The 23,147-nt window shown below is 38.4% G+C and overlaps 1 protein-coding gene across 5 annotated transcripts in view; it reads left to right on the forward strand.

Moving 5' to 3' along the window:
- Window positions 1-23,147, forward strand: part of Adgrg6 (adhesion G protein-coupled receptor G6) — a 134,217-nt gene that overhangs the window by 58,369 nt on the left and 52,701 nt on the right. For 4 of the 5 annotated variants that reach the window (XM_052169324.1, XM_052169325.1, XM_052169322.1 and 1 more), the window contains exons 3-6: window positions 7,537-7,878; window positions 8,883-9,506; window positions 18,200-18,268; window positions 20,278-20,361. In XM_052169324.1, the coding sequence (XP_052025284.1) occupies window positions 7,537-7,878; window positions 8,883-9,506; window positions 18,200-18,268; window positions 20,278-20,361 (1,119 nt within the window). The remainder of the gene's footprint in view (window positions 1-7,536; window positions 7,879-8,882; window positions 9,507-18,199; window positions 18,269-20,277; window positions 20,362-23,147) is intronic. The other variant, XM_052169323.1, reaches the window with a different exon arrangement.

The following is a 23,147-nucleotide window of genomic DNA, read 5'->3' on the forward strand; positions in this document are numbered from 1 at the left end:
TTTATTATTGCATGCATATATGTATATACATATATTTATATATATGTATGACCAAGATGTATGTAGGGTTGGGGTGCACAGGAACACATTTATGTATATACATATACACATATAACTATATCTTTCCACTGCCTGTTCTGCAATATTTCCTGAGCCTTATATGGTTTTTTTTGTAGATTCCTGTTGGTTTTCAGAGGAAGTATGTCTTATGTTATTATTTAAAGGAACACGTCTTTTGAATTGCTTGAAAATCTTAACCTGAAAGTTTTGTTTAGGCAGTTCTTAATGCCAGAGATGATGCTACCTCTGATGGCCTGAGGACCACACTCTGAATAACAAAGCCAGTAAGATGAATCATAGTAAGGAAGGCTGAAGGAGCAGATGAGATGGTAGAAGTGAAACCTGAACAGCCTGGTAGGGATGCTCTCAGAGGCATCCGTATTATAAAGCATGAGAGATACAAAACTGGAAGCCTCAGTCTGAATAGTTGACATGAGTCAACACATTCTCTTCAGGACTACATTAGGAGCATATTCATTAGATGGTGGGGGAATCTTTGACTTGATTAATCCAGAGTTGTGCATTTGTAGCCTATGAATATGAACAAGGAAAGAGTCATACCTGTTGCTAAGAAGTAGATGCAGTAATAGAACATGCAGTTCATCTTGTTTCTTTTTTTAATTATAATTTTTTTATTTTCTATATTCTTTGTTTACATTTTCCCTTTCCTGGTTCCCCCCTCTCTATAAGTTTCCTAAGCCCTCTTCCCTCCGCCCATTCTCCTATCAACCCCCTCCTACTTGTCTGTCCTGGTACTCCCCTACAATGCTGGAACAAGCCTTTTCAGGATCAGGGACCTCTCCTTCCTTCTTCTTGGGAGTCATTTGATATGTGAATTGTGTCTTGGGTATTCAGAGTTTCAGAGCTAAGTTTTCTACTTCATGAGAGACGGGAAAGGCTCACTGTTTGAGGGAAAAGTTTCCCATGAAAACAAACAAGGGTGTGCATATATATATTGTCTAATCCTCTCTCAAGGGATCTACAGCACATCTCCAGAACAAGCACTCTAGTGGAGCTTATAGCCATTCACTTGTTTAATGAAATATCATCTTTTGCAGTTGAGTATGGAATGTTCTCTGAATGTAGTAGTGATCAAGGAAAAACAGAGTTGAAAGCTGAAACATGAACTCTATTACAGAAGACCAAGATGTATGTAGGGTTGGGGTGCACGGGAACACATTCAGAGACTGAAAACGTTATCAAACTGAATGCTTCCCATCAGCATCTTTCCCTGGCTTGCTAGGTTTCTCCTTGGGTCAGACCTAATGGGACTGATCCAAGTAAATAACTTCCTTTTGAACTCATGCCAACATCATTGTGATAACTTCCTCTGGATACTGCTTCCAAAGAGATTTGGAGGTTGACTAATCGAAAAAGGAAATGAAGCAGTCATCTGGTTAACTTTGGAGGGACCAGTGGGGGACCAGTGTCATAAGACTGTGGGAGTGAAGTGGTCCTCTCACATGGCCTCTGGAAGCTCCAATGGGAAATGACAATGGCCACTGTCAGCCTGGTTGCCAGAGACCTTCCCTGATGTGGAAAGTCTCTCTCTGAAAGCAGAGCTTAAGGAGAATGGGGAGATTGGGCTGTGTCCTTTGCCAAGTCTGTCACATTAACACAATCACAGATATCACAGCCAGATTGCCTTCAGATTCCTCGCCATCCCAAAAATGTGCATGGTCATCAGAAAGGAACTAAATGCATGCTCTGATGAAGTTGTCCATTCTGAATGTCATCGGCCACACAGGTCATGTCAGCATCTGAAATGTTATTTACATTTCATTGATGTTACTTCCATTTGGCAGCTGTTGCCTTGATTTGCAGAAAACACGTGACTTTCCTGACCCTTTAATGATGACACTGGCCCAAGAATTCTCAGCTGCTGACTTTAGGGCTAATCTTTAGAAACTACCAGAGCTACTAGATATTTCAAATGTTCAAAACATCAAATGAGCTCTGAATTCCTTACAGCTGGACATATCACCATCCGTATTGCAACTGAAAAGTTATGAATGAAACAGGCAACTTAAGTTACATCTTTCTCTGGGTAGATTTTACTAGCCACATTCTCAACTTGCTAGTTACAGCTATCCAGGAACTCAAATAAAAATATTTAAGTGTATGCCTTCTGTTTGCTTTGTTTTTGTTGTTGTTGTTGTTGCTTTTGAAATAGAGTCTCATGGACCATTGGTTGGTCTGGAACTTTCTACATAGCCAAGACTGGTCTAGACCTTTTAACTCTTCTGCCTCTTCCTCTCAAATACCAGGATTATAGTTGTATCTGACACTTGGATTTTGTTGCCCATTTAACACAGTATAGAAAAATAGATCTTTAAAATCAGCTACAAATGATTTCTTATTTGATTTATTTAGCAATTGGCTGTCTGAAGTTCCCATCTGGGAAAGATTTAAAGGATATGCTCTTCAGGTTTCTGAGTGTAAGAATCAAAATCTCTCAAATTTAAAAGAAAATTAAACTGTGAGCATAATGTTCACTGGAACAGGGGAGATGGTTAAGTGGAACTGATGCTTGAGCAGAGGCCAGGGTTTTATTCCCAGCATCCATATAGTTGTTCACAGCCATCTGTAACTGCAGTTTCTGGGGATCCAACACTCTCATCTATCTTCCACAGGAACTAGACACATACATGATGCACATAAACACCTTCAGCAACATTCAGCATTATTCAGCAATATTCAGCATACATGATGCACATAAACACATTCCAATAACATTCACACACAAGATAGTATGAATAAATTTAATTTAAAGAATTAAGGGTATCAAGTAAATATACAAGTGCTATTTGAGTAAAACTTGACATGCAGGTTTCCTAGAGTCTATTTAAGATTAACTGAAAACTAGGTCTTTGTAAGGCATAGGCAAGTTAGTGCTAGGCATTTATTTAAACACACACACTCATACATACACACACACACTAGCTATGTTTGAGTTTTGGTTTGATATTATTTACATTATCTGAAAACATTTTCTGGCATTAACTAGAGCTGAGAACACTTTACTGTATATATCTTTGAGAAAGCAGTGAGTCAGAGACTTAAACTTGGGTAGATTTTAGGGAGACATGGTAACCACTATTTTACTGAAGCCCCACTTAGTGTCTACTCCAGTAGCCAACTTTTTAAGAAGCTTTGTCTATAAGGGAATAAACTTATTTCTTGTATATGTTTGTGTAGATGGTGCATGTATATGTGTGTATTTGCTCTTGGGTATGCATGTGTGTGTGTGATGTATGCTTGTGTATGCATATGTATGTAGGAGTACACTCACTGGTACATATGTTAAGGACAGAAGCTAACGTTGTCAATTTTCCTCTATTGGGTTTCCAGTTTATAACATCTTTCATGGAACCTGAATCTTGCCATTTTATCTAGACTCACTGGCCAATGTGGCCCCAGGATCACCTGTCTCTAGGCCCTTAGCCCTTAGTTACAGATATAAGCCACTGCACCTGGATTTTACATGGACACTGAGAGTGTGAACTTAGGTCTCCACATTCACACAGCAGTCACTTTATCCACTGAACTATCTCCCCAGCCCCAAATCATTTTCCTTTTACTTATTTTAATTTTATTTTATTAATTTTATTTTTACATCCCAACCATAGTTTCCCTCTTTCCTTTCTTCCCAGACCCCCAATCTCCTTTTCTCCACCCCATCCACTTCTCCTCCATTTCTCTTCAGAAAAGGGCCAACCTCCTTTGGCAAATTAATTTCTTAATGGAATGGCTCATAGTATAGATGCGAACTAACATTTGATTACTATGTTAAATACATACCAATAACCAATAAAGTCAAATCCAACCTTCTAACATTTCAAATAAATTTCTGAAAACATACTCAGCTTAGGTAATGGCACTTCTTATTGGTACTTTCTCACTGATAACTTCTCTCCTCATGTTCCACTTTGCCCTTTGTCTTTCTATTGCCTGAGTCTTTCTATTGTGTTATTTTTTTTTTCACAAAAAACTCTAGGCTCACACTCAGAATAATTGGCGAATTTTGACTGTATCGCATATTAGAGCTATAACTTTAAGCACGTTACAGAATCTCTGTTAGTGATATTTGTTTTAGATAAAGATGGAGGTGGGAATAACTCCCACCATTTTTATGATGCCAAGTGAGAAAATATATAGCAAAAGCCATTTATAGTGAAGTAGTTTGTGACTTTAATGAATGTTTTGTTTCTGTTCCTGATGTGACATTTCATTCATTAAAATAATCGCTATAGCACTATGGAAATTCTGTCTTGACTGTAGTTACGTCATGTGAAGGAATGCTTTAACAATTTTAGTTCCCTTTATTGCTTTATTACTTGTCTCATTTCCTAACAACTGGCTGAGGGATAAAGAGTCTACCAAGGTCAGTGCTGTTTTAACTCATGGAAATTATTGATGCACAGATATTTGTCCTGTAGTGAAGAACAGTAATAGTCCACGCTTAAATATTCCCTGAATGTCTTATACAAGTCTCAAGATGCTCCAGTATTAACCCATGTCATCCTCCTAACAGCCTAGCGAGGGGTACAAGCTCCTTATTATCCCTGGTGCAAAGGAGGTAAAACTAAGGCCCAAAACAGCATCAAGGGCCAATAGGACAGTTGAGTGCATAGAAGTGCTTAGTATGCAAGCCTGAGGACATGAGTTCAATTCCGACATCACACAGTAGAAGGGTATTAATTTGGTAAATGGATATACGAAGTGTAGTGTATTACTTGGGTTTTAGATATAGGGAAATGTATTTCACCTTAGATAAACAGTATCCCTATTTATACTCTCACATAGCATGAAATTGATGCATTTGGTTTTGTTTGTTTAAAATCTTCCATTTTTTTCATTTCTTGTTTTAACTCTGGTGTCTATTACTGTGTATAAATTATAGGCTAGGATGACTTCTTTCTCTGTTGAGCCCAGGATTCAGGAAAAGAAAGGAAACTTGTCTGAGAGTCTCAATCATTTCAGTTTCAGGCCACACATGAATTACTTACAAGAAAAAACTCCAAACCCTATCCAGAGACGTGCCACAACCCACGTATTCCTCACCCACTTTCCAGGCTTACATTCATTCATCTTAGTTTTGCACACCGTGTGAGGTCATTCTTTAATTTACACACACTTCTGTTCATTTAAGCTATTCTTTTGTGTCTTTACAAATGTGACCACTGAAGTCTTGTGTGTCAAGAACACCTTGGAGTGTTTCCAGGAGCCTGGCTAACATAGCCAGTACCCTTTGTTTGTGGAGTTTACAGACCCATGGGAGAAGACAGACAGCAAATAATTCCACAAGTAGAAGTAACACAACCTCCCTGGGTAGTGCTATGAAGACAGACATGGAACATGATAATCTGGGGGTAAATAAGAACAGACCTTGGCAGACATTTGACAATCATAGTTTGTATTCTTCTTTTTGTCTTTGACCCTATCCAAGTTGTGGTTGACTCTGGAAGAAGAGAGAAAGAGTTACCAGATACAGAACAGAGTTGACCAATGGGCATGACCCAAGCTAGTCCCCGGGAACAACAGGAAAAAGCTAATACCTCTCAGCCTTTGAGTGTATCACTGTATCAAAGAAGATTAAATGGTGTGTGTAATAGCTGACACTCTAAAGAAAGCTATTGCATAGACAGTCACTCAGCCCCACCCAGTAAATGTCACCCAGTAACAGTGAGTTTAAAGTGTAGTTTACACAATACAATTGAAGTATTATTAATTGAAGCTTTGTGTGTTGATTCTCCAGTAATTTGTTTGTTGAGTGCTGTACACACAATATTGTCATAATTATTTATACAAATGTTTTTAAAGCATGTATAACTGAAGAAACACTGATTATTGGGAACACAGGAGACCTTGTTTTTCATCCGATCTGGTGTCCAGGGGATAGTTCAGAATAACCAAAAAGATCCTTAATGTTCTTTTACTAATAATGCTACAGTGACATTTCTGTTAATCTAACAAGACTGCCTAGCATATACTCATTCAGTTAGCAATGATTGTGAGTTCTGCTGGCACAGTGAGACTATAGAGGTGTGCAATGGAGGCACAGCCCTTGGCTTATGGAACTGATAGTTCAATGGCAGAGAGTAAAATTCCCTTTACCGTGGGCTTTACATTTTCTGTGTCCATTGACCAAATTGTTTATGTCCCAGAGTGCTTATGGCATCTGCCATAACTTTCAAAGGACTTCTCTTCAAATATCACCTTTGGAGAACTATACTGGGTCTCATTACCATGCTTTCGATCTTTCCCTTGCGTTACTCTTTTTTCCACCTTTGTAACAAGTTGGGTGACACTGTTGGCTGTGTGTGTTTACTGTCGCTGTGATCAAATACCCTGACCAAAGCGACTTGGGTGAGAATGGGTTTCTTTTAGCTCAGAGTTCTGAGTTACAGTCCATTACTACAGGGAAGTCACAATAGCAAGGCCTTGAGACAACTGGTTCCACTGTGTCCAGAGTTACAGAGCAGAGAGGTATGGACTAATGCTGATGTGTGCATGATTATCCTCAGCTCTCTTTCTGCCTTCTTACACATAGTTCAAGATCTCTTGCCTAGGGAATGGTGCTACCCACAATAGATGGGTCTTCAGAACATGACACTATCTCAGCAAGACCACAGACCCTTCTGACCTAAAGTCCTGAGCTAGGATTCTGATCCCGGGGGATTCTGCATTGTGTCAAGTTGACAATTAAAACTATCACAGCACTTTTCAATATATTATTGTTTTCTTTAGGTCTAAGCCTGAAGTTTTAATATTTCATGTAAAGACTGTTTTGTTTCTTGTTATATTCAGTATACAACAATTTGTATTATAGATTAGTTAATAAATATTTGCTGAATGTATGAGTAAACAAGATGATCAAATAAATGTATCATCATCAACCACGATAAAGGGAAATGTGATAACAGTTGTTCGAATTTGTAAAATTCGCTAAAATGTAGGTTGTCAAATTTTTTTTTCTGCTTAATATTTCAACATTCATTTACCAAAGTACATTTGTGTGTGTGTGTGTGTGTGTGTGTGTGTGTCCATGGTTTATAACATTGAGCTCTCCCTATATGGTTTTATGGACTCTTTGAAGTAGAGATCCCTATCATACCCCGTAAGGTTTTGTGAGATCTCCTGATGGGTCTTAATCCCTGTAAACTCTTTAGAATCATCTGTCATGTGTGGGTACATGCAGGGCAATTGTGCATCTTGCATCTGAGAGTTTCTCTGTCCTTCCCTGTATTCTCACAACCTCAAGCTTTGCTCTCTAAGATTTTGTATTTATCATTACTATTTGGAATGTCCTTGGCATTTCTTTTTCTCCTTGAAGTGCTTTCATTCCTCTCAGTTTTCATGTATTTTTTTCAACATTTACTGTTTGATTGCTCCCAATAAGTAGGATTCTTGCTTTATTATACATACTCTGATCCCAGCCCTTCTCTCTCTCTCTTTCTCTTTAATGACCAACAGTGTGGGGATGTGGCAACTGCAGACTTGTCCTGTCCAATCCTTCCGGGACCTTTACTTCTCCTTGTTACCCGAATGACTACCCCAACACACAGTCTTGCTCGTGGACCCTCCGAGCCCCTACCGGCTACATCATTCAGATAACGTTCAATGACTTCGACATTGAAGAAGCTCCCAACTGCATCTATGACTCACTATCCCTTGATAATGGAGAGAGCCAGACCAAGTTCTGTGGGGCAACTGCCAAAGGCCTGTCATTTAACTCAAGCGTGAATGAGATGCATGTGTCTTTTTCAAGTGACTTTAGTATCCAGAAGAAAGGCTTCAACGCCAGCTACATCAGAGGTATGTAAACCACAGGCAGAGCCAACCGTCTGCTTCCATTTAGGATGTGCTGCAGTAAACACCAGGGCTGGAGGACAGAACGATGCTCTTTTATGTGAATGGTTAGGATCAGGATTTAAGGGCGAGAATCTATTAATAGCTTCTGAGAATCCTCATTACCAAGCTAAAACTACTAGATCCAAATCCTGCTTTCTTCAGAACTGAATTCTAGACTATCTGTCTGCATATTTTATTTTATTTTCATATTTGTTTTCTTTTAATTTTTTTTTCTTCGAGCTAAGGTCTTATTTTTTAGCTGTGACTGTTCTAGAACTTGCTAAGTAGATCAGGTCAGCCTTGAACTCAGAAATACGCTTGCCTTGCATTCCAAGTATGTCACATGACCAGCTCGACTTTAAAAAGTCCACTGATAATAATGAAAATCTGTAATTCTAATATCATCTCACTGTAAGTTATAATCGTCTCTATTGAGAAATTATTTTATTTTTGGATATATTTTGGACATATACAATGCTCCCCTTAAAATAAATTTACTAGAGGGCAAACAGAAATTTAATATGTAAGGAAAACAGAAATTCTGAATGAATAAGATTTGTCTAGAAATATTTGAGAGAGAAAAAAAAGCTAGAAAGCTAGTTTGTGTTCAGAAAGTATTTAAGAAATATCATATTTTAAAATCCATAGTGAACAAATGAAATCACTCAGAAATTAGCTCCTTTCTAATTTGGTAATTTTGTTTCTTAAGTTTTGATGTTTGTGTAGACAAATTAAAAAAATATATATCAGTATGGTTGTGCCTGGGTGGGATTGCCTATTGTCATTTTTGGTGTAGACCATTTGGAAAAGGTAGGTGTTCGAAGCTACATTAAAAAAAGGATAACAATGGCTCACAGATTAAGTGAAAAGTTACTTGAAAGAAAGTGGTAGAGTTCGGAGAGAGACTTAACATTTTATATCTCTGCTCATGTTCTAGAATTTTGTTATGTCTTTATGCTTTCTCCTAGTTGCTGTGTCCTTGAGGAATCAAAAGGTCATTTTGCCCCAGACCTTAGATGCTTACCAGGTATCAGTGGCGAAAAGCGTCTCCATTCCAGAGCTCAAAGCATTCACGCTCTGTTTTGAAGCCTCCAAAGTTGGCAGTGAAGAAGATGACTGGACAGCTTTCTCCTACTCAGACGAGTCCCTTACACAGTTGCTCCGTCTTGAAAAGGCCAAAAATGGCTACTTCCTGTCTATTTCTGGCTCAAGATGCCTGTTGAACAATGCATTACCTGTGAAGGAAAAAGAGGACATCTTCACAGAAAACTTTGAGCAGCTCTGTCTTATGTGGAATAATTCTTGGGGCTTTGTTGGTATAAATTTCAAAAAGAACTATGAAACAGTTCCATGCGATTCCACCATCAATGCTGTCGTGCCTGGGGATGGGACATTACTGTTGGGCTCTGACAGAGATGAGATCGCCTCTCTAAAGGGTAGCATCTATAATTTTCGACTTTGGAATTTTACCATGGATCTGAAAACCCTCTCCAACCTTAGTTGTAGTATGTCTGGGAATGTCATAGACTGGCACAATGACTTTTGGAGCATCTCAACCCAGGCTCTGAAAGCCGAGAGCAACCTGAGCTGTGGTAAGACTTAATGTTCTTCATGGTCTTAGCATTGTTTGATGAAAAGGCTTGTCATTAAGAAATCATAAATGCTGGGCATATATATATATATATATATATATATATATTTGTATGTAGAATCATTACGAAGAGCTCCTTAACCTTCAGAAAACCTCACCAGTTCAGTGATTCACAGCATGCGTTTGATGATGAACCACACTTACTTAGTGAAAGTTGGGTTTGCCATTTTTAAGAATTCCCCAGGTCAACTTATCACTGACCAGTCAAAATGATTAAACGAAAGATGAAACCCCTGCCACTAGACTTGAACCACAAGAAACTAATTTTAAAAAGTTGTAATTTTTTACTCACCAGATGCTACCCTAATCCTTATGATTCTGGGACAGAATTTCAGTTGTGTTACCTAAATAAATAGTCACTGTGTAGGACAATGAGAGTCAAATATCCAGCTTTCTATTTTATATAAATTTCGTACTAATTTAGAATTATGAATCTTTTCATTGACCTTTTTCACTATTTATTTGACAGCAAACATTAGTGGTTCATTTAAAATACTCTTCTCTACCAGTAGTTTCTAGGAGACTTCAACTGTAGTGATACTGGAAATAGCTGAATATAAATTATTTAGGAAAATAATTATATGGAACAAAAAGATATTGAAGTAGACTTCTATTCAGTATTCTTTATATCATACAAGTTAGTTCTAGAGATCATGTTTTATTATAGGACTGATTTAAATACCCACAGAAATGGTTGTTATCAATTTAAAACGTTATAGCATGTGTTCTTAGGTGCTAGTAACATATATTTTAGTTAAAAAGAGAGGCCTAAAACTCAAAAGAATTTGTATGTGACATTGGAGAAAATCCTCTATACCAGGGTTTGGCAAAGTGAGAGAGCTTGTGGCAAACAACTTGCTTTATAAAAAAGTTTTATGGGAACACAACTAGGCCAATAGATTTATGTACTGTAAGCGGCTGTTATTATACCAACAGGGCCAACTTGTCTCATAGTGACAGACATAGCATGGCCCACCATCTTAAAATAAAATCAGTTCCTGTAAGTTTTGATGTTTATTGTCCATCTTCATGAGTGAAAACATGAGCCCCAAAACTAGCAAAGACTCCTCAGAGAGCCTGAAACTCTTGGAACAGCAGTAGGAAAGACACGAGAGATAGTGAAGCCCTCAGAGCCGGGAGGTGGAGGTAGATGTTCATGTGTTCTCCACCTGCATTGCTTACACATTGTGCTTCTCAATGGCGACTCTGTTTCCAACACTCAAAAATTAGATTCCACATAAAATGAATTATTTGGTTTTCTTGGCAAACACAAATGCCAGGCTAGTATTTCTGCATGGATACCACAGCTAGAGTGAAGTGGTGGCTGTTTCCTTTGAAGAGGTTTTAGAGTTCACCTTAGCCTTCGTCACATCTGTAACCCCAAGCCCCAGCCCTGTTGGCTTTTTCCTCCTTAGGTCTTCCTTTTGACCCTGGTTGGCATTGAAACGGGAAGATCTCAATCGAGACCACTCGTTTTGCTTTAAATAGTGAGGAAAATGAATCCTCTATGTGATTAGTTGTTGAAGTGTCTGGGTTGTTCACACACTCATCATCCGTTTGTCGCTGGCAATCTCAATTGTTGAAAGCACTTTTTAATCAGTTAATACTATTTTAATTGACAAAATTGCATGTCGCAGAGCATATTTTGCTATATAAATTGTGAAATGGCTAATTCAAGCTAGTACATCCTACTTAGTCATGTATTCATAGTGAGAGAAAATGAAATCTTTAGCAATTCTCTTTTAGTGTTTTGCATTCAAGGAAAAGAACACAGAGACTGCTTACATTGTTAGTCCTCCCTGAGCAAATTCAAACACATACTACATCATTTTCAACTGCAACTGTTATGCAGTATAATAGAGCATCTAAATTCATTACTCTTAGAATAAATAGTACCCTTTGGTTGATAATCCCAAGACCCTTTGACTCACCTTCTGCCCTCGAGACTGCGTGAATCACAAATCTACTTTATTTCTATGATTTCAACTTCTTGGGATTCCACACATAAGTGAGATCATGCATTCCTTCTCTTTTCTTAAACACCGCCTCTGAGGTTAACACACCACCTTATCCTAAAGCCTGAAGATTACCGGAATTTATCGAATGAGTGCTCACGTATCTTAGTCATCTGAAAGTCCACAAAATGATTTCATCATAAGACAGCACACTCTCACAGACTCAATGCAGTCGATTCTCATTAACTTTATAGCAGTCATCGCAACATTCCATGGTGACACTACCCCCAACCTCCAACTATGTGCACCCAGATGTCTTGCTGTGCCTGTCAGGAGGACTGGTGGCAGAAGGAAATTCCTGCTGCTTAATCACCAGCCTGGGGCTGAAGAATCTAAGTCACTTATTAACAGACAGGAAATACCTGTACCAGATTGTATCTTGGCTTTGTTGTTTAAGCAAAACTTAAATAATCAAGAACAAAAAAGGGGGTGTTCTGTTAATATTTTAACCTCCTTTTATTCCCCCCAGAAAATATTGTGATTGCTCTTTAGGGTCATCATAATTGCCCAAGCTTTCAATGAGTACAGTAACCACCAATAGGAAAGTGCAATCTCATTCCTTACATTCCAGAAGACTGGCAAAGTCTGCCAAGTATTGACTATTCTAGTATGCACTTGTGGTAGAAAATGAATATGTTTTCCATCTGTGTGTTGCTGGATAAATTACAAAAAGAGACAGAACAGATCACATCGAGTATATAACTATGCTGTCCTATGCCACATATTAAATATAAAACTAATGTCCTCAATACCATTTCAACAGTTTTATAATCAAGCTATTTTGCTTTCCTTCCTATATTTTTCTAAGTCTTTTTGGACTATCTCCGAATTCAATTTTTTTAAGCTGGTTTGTCTTTTGAAAAATCAGTCAACCTTGTCCATTGTTTTCTGATACAAATGTTGTATCATCGATAGTTCTTTTTAAACCTTAGACATCTTTATTTTTCCTAGAACAGTTTTTAAACATGCCCAGTTTTCTGACCTCCAGGCACAGGCCATTTCCTTTTCTGACCCTTTAATTATAGGTGCAAGTATCTGCCGTGTTATGATTACAGTTTAGATACAGGCGACTGCCCTTCTCTGTTCACAAAGAACAGACAGTACTTTCTCTGCTGGTTTTATTTATTCAACTGATTACTGCTCTTTCCTGAGGAGTGGTATAGGATAACTTAGTGACCGGTCTAAGTTCAAGCAAATTACATGTATTTATCCAGCAGTCCGCAAGCATTTCCCTGTCTTACCCACTGTGGAGGTAGAGACAAGACACAGTGGTAAGTACGCTGTCATTACACATTTCTAGACATTTATGGGTTTTTCAACGGACGTTAGTTCTCATCTCTAAATTTCTGCTTCCGATCACTAACTCTCCAATTCCCATCCTTTCACGGTTAACTAAGTAATACACTACAGTCCTGACTTCCACAGCTCTAAAATTCGATCACCAGTCCTTCGTTTCATGTACTAGCAATGACTGAGTTCACCGTTGCTAGATTATTAGATCAATTTTAACTGAAATTATAATTGCTTTATCATGACAAACACACTATTCTTTGAGGGTGTTCAAACTTATGAAAAACATAGGTGATCTTCAGAAATAATTATATATACAAAATAGTAATAAAACTATTAACTATATTAACTAAAACTATATTAATCCCATATAATAGGACTGGAGAGATGCCAGCGGACCTAAGCTTGAATCATAGAACCCCCTAAAAAGACTATAATTATATACCTGTAATGCCAACAGTGAAAAGTCAGGGAAAAGGTCTTTGGGGCACACTAGCTACTTGACTATGTAGTGAAATCAGTGAGTTTCAGGTTGAATCAGAGATTCTGCATCAAAAGATAAAACATGGAAAGCAATTGAGGCCGATGCCTGCCATCGATTTCTGGTCCTCCACACACATGTACACATCCGTGCACATGCAAATATAATCATACCAACCTACGTATACATACATATCCATCATAATGTGAAAAAAGAAAAAAATGTAAAAAAAAATCATAAAATAATTTAATAATTTACTTAGGAAAAATTATAAAATTCGTCGTAGCAACATCAACAAAGAGAAACTTGGAACACAATTTTTTCCTCTGACTTTCTGCAGCTTACTTTGCTGTGATTAAAATTATTAAGGAGGCTATTGCTGAGCTTCTGGCTACACATCAGTCCATTTTAGCACACCCTGTATAATAATAGTGACTCCTTCCACCTGTGTGGCTGGGAGAAGAAAGGTAGAAAGAGCTTTTAGAGGATCCAAAGACTTAGAGGATTTTTACCAACTGCCTGCTCAACTCTTTGGAGATCCCTAACTGATGCTGCTCTGAAATCCCCTGGGTACCAATGATAAGAATGAGGTCATCCCATTTCCACCTTCCAAGTGCTAGATGTGTGCAGCCATGCCCGTCCAAACTAGTGGGACTGGAACCCAAGGTTTCATGGGCTCCAGGCAGGCACTCTGCCCACTGAGCTGTATCCCCAGTCCTAACTCCCCGTTTCCAAGATATGTTTACCTTAACATCTGAAATGTGATTCTACATTTTTCTTTTAGCTAATAAGCTTTAAGTACCTTTGGGCAGACTCAAAAGCCAGAGCAGGAACACACAGGGATCACTTAGCACTGCTGATGACGGATAGGTCATTATCCCAAAGAAGAGTTTGTGTCGTTTTGAAGTCTTCCAACTTGTAAATCGATAAGTATTGGCATCTCATCTAGGCTCCCACCAGTTACCTAGCAACAGCCAGGTGTGCCTGACTCACTATGAAAGGGGCTGTTTACCCCCTCCTCACTCTTCTGCTCTCTTGTTCTTGCTCCCTTACCCTCTTCCTTGTCTCTTTCCATTCCCCTCCCACACTCCACATGCTCAAGGCTTCCTCTAATCCTCTAACCTCCCCCCTCAGCCTTTCTCTGTCTCTACTACCTCCTCAATCCCTCTCCCCATGCCCTAAATAAACTCTATTCTATGCTATACCATCTTATGGTTGGTACCTCAGGGAGAAGAGATGCTTCCACACGTGCCCGCAGAGGCACCTCCGTCCCCCACACCATACCAAGCCTCCACCAAGCATATCTCTGGCTTAATTTTTTTTTTAAATTTTTGTTAATTTGGTTTTTTGAGACAGGGTTTCTCTATATAGCCCTGGCTGTCCTGGAACTCACTCTGTAGACCAGGCTGGCCTCAAACTCAGAAATCCGCCTGCCTCTGCCTCCCAAGTGCTGGGATTAAAGGCATGTGCCACCACCACCCAGCTCATTTTTATAAAACACAACATTGGTCCCTGGCTTCTTTTTCTTTTTATAAGACATAACAGTCAGCCTAGAAAACTGGGCAAGGAAAGTACAGTTTGTGTATGTTGGGGAATATTTCCTTATTTATCTGAGATGGTGACTTGCTATGGTCACCAAACTAGCCTTGAACTCCTGGGCTAAAGTGCTCCTCCTGCTTCAACCTGCTGGGCAGCTGAGATGACAATAGCATTTCAACATATCCTAGCAGTGTTTTATATATCTGTTTATGTAGTCCCACATATTTATAATGCAAGAGTGTAATTTCCTTCTAATTAAATTAGGTCACTTGTTTTTGTGCCATTTTCACTTAAAATAATTCAGATGTAATTTCTGTTGCTCCTGGAGACCGTAACACAATGGTATCTGTCCAGTATTTATACAATGCTAGCAATTTGATAAACTTGGCCTTCCTCTAGAGAGAACAACTAATTAAAATATTCAGAAGTGAATGTTTACAGATTTAGCTGAAAGGAAGCCACAGACTGAAATGTATACAATGAAGCTGATAAAACGGTCAAGATCTTGTTTTAAATCATAGCTCTTCTGACATTTTCCTTTATTGCCACCTCTGCGCTCTTAGACAGATATAATGCAGTGGACATGTAGTTAGCCTAAGAACTCCTTTCCCACAACCCTGTCCCTTATCTCTCTTTGTCTTGGAGAGATACTGTATCAGTTCCAGAAGCCTCCAAGGAGCCCTGGACTGCCAGCATTGTGTGTAATCTGAGGCCTGCAGAAACCTCATCCAAGGGTCTCCACACTGTCCTGTTACAAAGCTGAGATTTCTCTAGTCACGCGAGTCTGATAGACTTGTTAGTTTTCTAGAAGTCCCGTCTAAAACATGAAGAAAAGCCTGTAGAGAGAAGGTTCTGGAAAGAGTGGACGTGTACGAGGGGCAGCAAGCTCCCCAGATAAGGGTCTCCCCCTCGCTGCAGCCTCCCTCCGCTTCGCCACATCACATGCCTCTCCCAGGGTCCATGCTGGCTTAAGTTTTCAGTCTTCACAACTCCCCCTCCCTATCTCTGTTTCCTTGCACCACCAGGCTTCCTCTTGTGACCTTAACTCTCCAAACCTCTGCAGGCTGAGTTTCATTGTTCCCAGGAGACTGACACCAATTCCTGTACAACGCTGTTAAAGGTCTTTCCAGTCTTTATCACTTCAGCCTCTCAGTTCCACTCCCTGTTGCCACACCCTTCATTCAAAGTTCTTTACTTAAATTCTGAGAAGCCACCTTGCCCAAGAACTGTTTTTATCTCTCCAGAACTCTGCCCTGAAAACTTAAATCTAGCCATAACCGAAGTCTGATTCAATTCTCTTCTCAAACCCATATTCTAGTGAAGACAACCCTTTCAGTATCTTTGGATGACTCGTGCCTTACAGAAACAGTTTCTCATGTGTGCATTATAGATGCCCAACAGGCAAATGACTTCCCTTGCCAGACACAACAGAAGATAATTCCCTTCTCACTATTTCCTTTCTCTACTTATGAGGTCATCACACCCAGTTTCTCAAACTGGAAAACCTACAAATTACTCTTTTTTTCTCTTCCTCTTTCCAGTTTGTCACTGAATCTTACACAATCTGCCTTCACATTCTGTCTCTCTTCTTGATACTCATGATGTTAAGCCTAAATGATTAATATTCTTTTGCTTTCTCACCCCCGCCACCACACCTACATCAAAAATTGGTGGTTTTCAAATGATAGTCTACGGTTTCACCATGTACCCCCTTCATTCATTCCAATTGCTTTAAAAAAAAAAGAGTTCAGGCATTTATCTGTCATTCACATTGCATTCAGTAATCTGTGTAGGGAACCTTGAGAAAGCCTCCCCACTGTGTGTGGGACTCGGCATTAGGAGAAAGACTCAGCCCTGATGGTGGATACTAGACCGTCTTCCACAGGCTGCACTGATACACGTCTGACTATGCCCACACGTTGCTGTGATTACTCCATGACAGTGGTGCCAAGGGTGTACATTCCCAGATCTCTTCAGTGCCTCCTAGGCATGTGTTTGAGAAACCCTGTCTGTCCACCTCAGTGGCCTTGGCACCCTCAGTACCCATGCTCTGATTTCCTGCTTGCTCTCCTCATCAAGTGCCTGTCACAGCTTCCAGGGGCCACTTCCGGCACTGAAGCTCTTCCCTAGGCATTTGGGCCCAAGTCACAGTAAGGTCAGCTTCCATTGGGGCCTCTCTGACAGAAGACATGGAAGCAGGAAGTTTTCTGCCCGCCACACCTCAAAAGCCGTACATACAGTGTCTGTGTTTGTTGCAGGAACCAATGAAGTAGTTTCTTGTCAGTCAATGTCACATGATAGACCTGCCTGTAGGGCTGGCCTTTTCTGATGTACCACAGTCCTTTCCATGAGCCTGAGACATCTGAGAAAGAGGAAACCATACCTTCCTAGATGCCATTAAACTGATGAGATGTTTTCTGCTTGTGTATCTCTCACTTACCTAATTAGACATACTCTGTGAGATCATGAGCCCGCTCTGTCTTCACATAGTGTTCCCATGGGAAAACTAGGTACATGTTTAAACATTAGAATGAATTCACCACTACACTAATTTCTTTCATATACACATATATATATATACACATACATACACATATACATATATATTATATGGCATATTATATATGTATGTATACATAATGTAAATATTTGAGTTAATTCTTATGTCTCTAATCAAGTGCCATATTATTTGCTGTAAGCTTAACCCATAATCACAACAGGAAGATTTAATGCAGCAAAGAACATCTAATATTTCTATTAGAAAAATCAGCTCAGTGTCTGTTTCCTGTTGAGGGGGCATCAGAGAAAGCCAAACAAAACAAGACTAACTTGAAATCCTGGAAAAATACTTCTGGAATTAGAGTTTGCATAATTGTGTTTGTATACAAAATAATCGGCATTTTATGAGTAATTCACATTATACAAGTTCTGTCTTGAAATGTACCCTGAATGTTCAAATTATTTTATTTATATGAATTGCTACCTGAGTCTCATAATTCATTATTCAAAAAAAAAATCCCCGAATGTTTTACATAAACTTTAAGGGATAATCGTGCCTCTTTATTTCAGGTACATATAGCTGAAATATTGAACTCAAGAGTTCGAGGGCAATTTGAATTCTTCAATTTTACATTTAAAGAAAGTAAGGCACAGTCACCTTAAAAGACATTTTCCTGTGGGTGCAGTTGAGACAGTTGACTCTCTGAAGGCTGTTTCTGCTTTATCAGTTACATGATTAATAATATTTACTTTTCAGTTCATATCAGCAAATCACAAGTTAAATTTGTATATGTTCATGTGTTGATCAAGGTTCCTACCTGATCCCGCTTCCTGCAGCAGAACTGACGAACTGTTCAGATCTGGGGACTCTCTGTCAAGGTAGGGCTGCCACATCATCTCTCGAAACCTTCTTGTTTGGGAAGTTGTACTTTCATTGCTTTGGGTTTTATCTTAATGTTCATCTGAAAAGCCAGAAACAGCAAAATAGAATTTCTGGATGTGTTTTGGCTGTGTGGGGACCTAGTGCCAGTGTGCACAAATACTGTGCTATCAGGACATATTGGCCATGTTGGCCACATTTCCATAAAGCTCGGGATTTCTAAACGTGAACGGTTACGGCGTTCAACAACAGTTGATTGCATCTCTCCCCGTCTTTCTACTCAAGATGATTGTAAGCATCTTGGGTATGCAGTCATATGATATTTTGAAGAAGTACTCCTAGTCATAAATTGAGGGAAACACATATTGAATATTTAGAAAAGATTTGATGATGAGGCACTTATTATATTATATATCTTAAATATTAAGATAAATATAGTTACAGTAAGTTAATGTTAATATCAACTGTGTTATTATTTTGATCCTTAATGACTATATTTTGAATAAAATTGTTTTATGTATTAAGTGGTTGCATACAATAGCATGCAATACATACTATTGTATGTATAATTACATACATACACATGTATGCAATACATAACATAAAATAATAATATAAATGTGTTACCTTAAATGTATTATTTTGTCATCTATTTTTTGTGACCTGGTTACTTTTCTTTTTTTTTCCTTTTTTGGTTTTTCAAGACAGGGTTTCTCTGTGTAGCCCTGCCTGTCCTGGAACTCACTCTGTAGACCAGGCTGGCCTTGAACTCAGAAATCTGCCTGCCTCTGCCTCCCAAGTGCTGGGATTACAGGCTTGTGACCCATTGTCATCCATTGTGATGTTACATGTTACATGCCTGAATAAAGTGCAGCATCTTCTGTGTTCCACATAAGACTCGTGGGAATGCCTTTGCGTATATGGCGGCTTGGTTAAGAGGGTCATAGCACAAAGATGACAGATTAGACGTGATTTCAAGCCAGACAGAGCAAGGAGGAAACTCATTATTTTTGGATTTTCCTTCTGAGATACATGAATAATATTTCCAATCAATTCTCCAAGATAATTGAGTGTTTTTTCTTCTTTCCATGAACTTTGTGTAAATTATGAAGTAGTTGTATAAAATAGAGCAGAAGACCTTTGATGTGAAGGCTTCAAAAATCTTAATTTATTGCTTATTATTTTAATATAAGTATATAAAGCACTCATTCCATGGACCAGGAGACCAGAAGCTCAGCTTTTTCTTATTTTATATCTTGGTTTTTCCTTAATGAGTAAAAAAAGCATTTCACAACACATTTTCTTTAAGATTATCACAATTTTTTTAACAAAACAATCTAAATGATTTCCATTCTTAAGTTTTTATTCTCAAATGGAAATTATTTTGCTAGGCAGGAGGGTTGCATGCCTTTATTCCAGCTCCGGAGACAAAGGCAGGAAAATTTCTGTAAGTTGAAGGCCAACCTGGTCTACAAAGTGAGTTTCAGGACAGCCAGGGCTGTTACACAGAGAAACTCTGTCCCAAAACCCAAAAACAAGAACAAACAAAAAAAATTAAAAGAAAATTATTGTAGCTACATACATTTTACATCAAAGAGCTCGGCATTTTCTCTGGTGCCTTTAGAAGGTAATTTTCTAGATCATTTCTTTATTATTTTATACTTAATTAATTAATTAAAATTATGATTTTATTTATTTTATTATTTATTTTGGTATTTTATTTCTCTAGTCTCTGTATATCAGCGCAGGCTAACTCAGTAAACTCCTAAAGTTAATCTATGCAGATCGCCTGCCTTTAACTTTCTTTAAACTGATTCTTCATGTTTCACAGAAAGCCTTGCTTCTTCTTTTTATATTTTTGCATTGTAAGCTTTTAGTTTATTGTGTTAATAGCATGAAATAGTTTCAACTCTTCTATGCATTTTCATAAACTAGCTGTAGATTGCTTATCCATATTAACGGTTTTATGCGCCTTGTAAAATTACATCTCTCTCATCTTTATTACCAGCTACTGTAAACCCTCCTACTACTCCACCACCCACTGTCACCACTAATATCCCCGTTACTAACAGAGTCCATAAACAAAAGAATGGTAAGATTCATTTGGTAAGATACTATGTGTAGTATGTCTGGAGTGTGTAAACTTGTATTCTGAGAGTGGGAATGTAGAAGGTTCCAGCAAACATCTATGATTGGCAACACTTGGTTTGATTGTGCATGTGAAGACTAGGAAAACAATCACCATCTCTGGTCCCTACTGAACTGAAAGCTCTGAGGACTTCTTCACACTGCGGGTAAAAATTGGGTAATGGTGGGGGCACATGTCTTTAATCCCAGCAGAGGCAGGCAGATCTCTGTGAGTACAAAGACAGCCTGGTCTACAGAGTGAGTTCCAGGACAGCCAGGCCTACACAGAGAGACCTTGTCTCAAAACTATCCCACTAACCTCAAAAAGGAAAGAAAAAGTCATTTAACTGAAAGAAATCAATTTTCATTTTAATACATCTGAGAGAAAAAAAAGAGAACTTCTTTTTATAGTATTTTTTTTTTTTTGTCAAATTGCTACAATTGAGAAACTTTCTATTTGCTTGAGAAGTGAGATTTCTCTGTGTACCCCAGAGGGCAGCGGGCTGGACAGTGCTAAGGGTACCTCCCGCCTGAGGAAACATATTTTAAAAGAATGTTATGATGTGTTAGAGACCTGATTCTTGGCATTTAATTTTTCATGGAAGACAGCTTTGTGCTTAATCGCTTACAACACTTATAACAGTGGTCATGGCAACACGTTGCACCTTTTAATCACTTCTTGATGACCACTGGTTAACATGCGTTTTCAGTAAGTCACCAAGCAGGGTTGTTTTTGTGTATGTGTGTGGGGGTTGGGGGGCAGTGACTAACTCTGGAGTTTCACACATTAGGCAAGTGCCTCTGAGCTCCATCTGGAGCCCCAATTTTTGAAAAATAAAATTTCAAGTAATTTCCAGTATATACTGCCCTTTTTTCTCCATTCATATTCTTTTATTGGTACTAATTGTCCTTTTCAAATGTGCCAGTTACATCTTTTAAGAAATTACTAGAGGAAGAGCCAGATGCCTTTATAATCCTGCTACACACACAGACAACATACATAGTGCAATTTGAACTTAGTGGTTTCTGTTTCTTCTGAAAAAGATGAATTCCATTCAAGAGACTGACCCACTGCCTCCAACATAGAAATCTTCTCAAATAGGAGATTCTAGAAGAAAAGGAGTTTTATAAACTCCCAGTCTTTTAGCGTGTTAGGTCAAAACATCTGTAATATATAACTAGGGTTCCAAAAGCCAGAAAAAATAAAATAAACCTTCATAGTTCACTGTATTTTCCCCTTGGACTTTAGGGGTTACATCAACTTCCTCGGGAAGGACATTTACATTGGAAGAATGGAGAAGTTTGCATGTAACATCGATATAAATTTCACTAGGGTTATAAAGACGTCGGATCAAGGAAGTGTTTATGGTCATCCCACTAGCTACACCACGGAGATTTATAGTTCTAGCACCGTCTCCCCAGGCAAGCAATAACAGCAGCTATAGTTTCCAGTGCCTATTTCACATGGACCCCTGCCAGCAGATGGGAATATTATAATTCTAACGAAGTATTTCCCTCTTTGTGTGAATACACAAAGAGCCTCTGTGGCATTCTTCCTCAAGAACTGATACATCCTTTGCGGCCCAAGAACGTTGACATGACTGCTTCAGAGCCCCTGACTTGGTGGATTGGAGCTGTATTCATTTGATCGTACAGTTTCTGACACTCTTGAAGAGAGCCTTGTTCGGGTCTTCCCTCGCTGCGTCATAACCTTCACTGGAGTTTCAACAAAGCAGGCAGATACTAGAGTCACTTAAAATGGCCGATAGTGACCACATTCGTAAAGAAGAATCTAATTCAGATGACTGTTGTGGTTAACATATAATTTTAGTAGTTAAAATATTCAGTGTGGTGGAAATAGACTCAAAATTTGGGACTCTGGATATTTTTCTTTTTACCATCTTAGCAATTTTAGTCATATACCTGAGCCATGTCTTCTCTTACCCTTTTATCTGTATTTATATGGAATTTCACTCTTCTATAATGATGTTCTCACTTCAGGAGTGAAAAATTAAAATAAGTTCAGGGACACAGTGTTCCACAACTATTTTTTATATTCCACTGCACTTCTGGGGGCTTACAGCCTGGCCCCTTCATTATTTTCCTAAAAAGGAGAAGTAACCAAACAGTCCAGACAAAAGATATTCTCATAAATTTTCCCTCTGTTCTAATTTAAAATAATTGAGAAGAGATTATTTTTTTCTCTGTAAATAAATCACATTTATGTCGTGCGAGTCCCAGGCCCTCTCTTGTTACATACATATTATCAACATCTTTTTATTCTTTAAGAAACTGTTACAGTAAACATTCTCAGGCTATCATGTAATATATTAGAAATTCATATTTTTCCATGACTAGAAAGATTGGGACAACTGTCAAATCTATTTTCTACCTTACCCAACCCTTTTAACTCTGAGATGTCAGAATTTTACTGAGTTCATCAATTATAATCTACCACTGTATGGAGAGAGAGAGAGAGAGAGAGAGAGAGAGAGACAGAGACAGAGACAGAGAGACAGAGAGAGAGAGAGAGAGAGAGAGAGAGAGAGAGAGAATGGTTTAATAATTATACCATTGTTAAAGGTATAATTATTAAATTATAATTTAATTTATAATTTATAATTTAATTTATAATTTTATAATTTATAAATTATAAAAGAGAGAGACTAGACCACTTGATAATCAAATAGTATAACTCACTATGCCACCCAAATTGCTTCTAATTGCTGTGTTCCTGTTTTTATTTGCAAA

Source organism: Apodemus sylvaticus, chromosome 23 (assembly GCF_947179515.1).
Source record: "Apodemus sylvaticus chromosome 23, mApoSyl1.1, whole genome shotgun sequence".
Classification (NCBI taxonomy): domain Eukaryota; kingdom Metazoa; phylum Chordata; class Mammalia; order Rodentia; family Muridae; genus Apodemus; species Apodemus sylvaticus.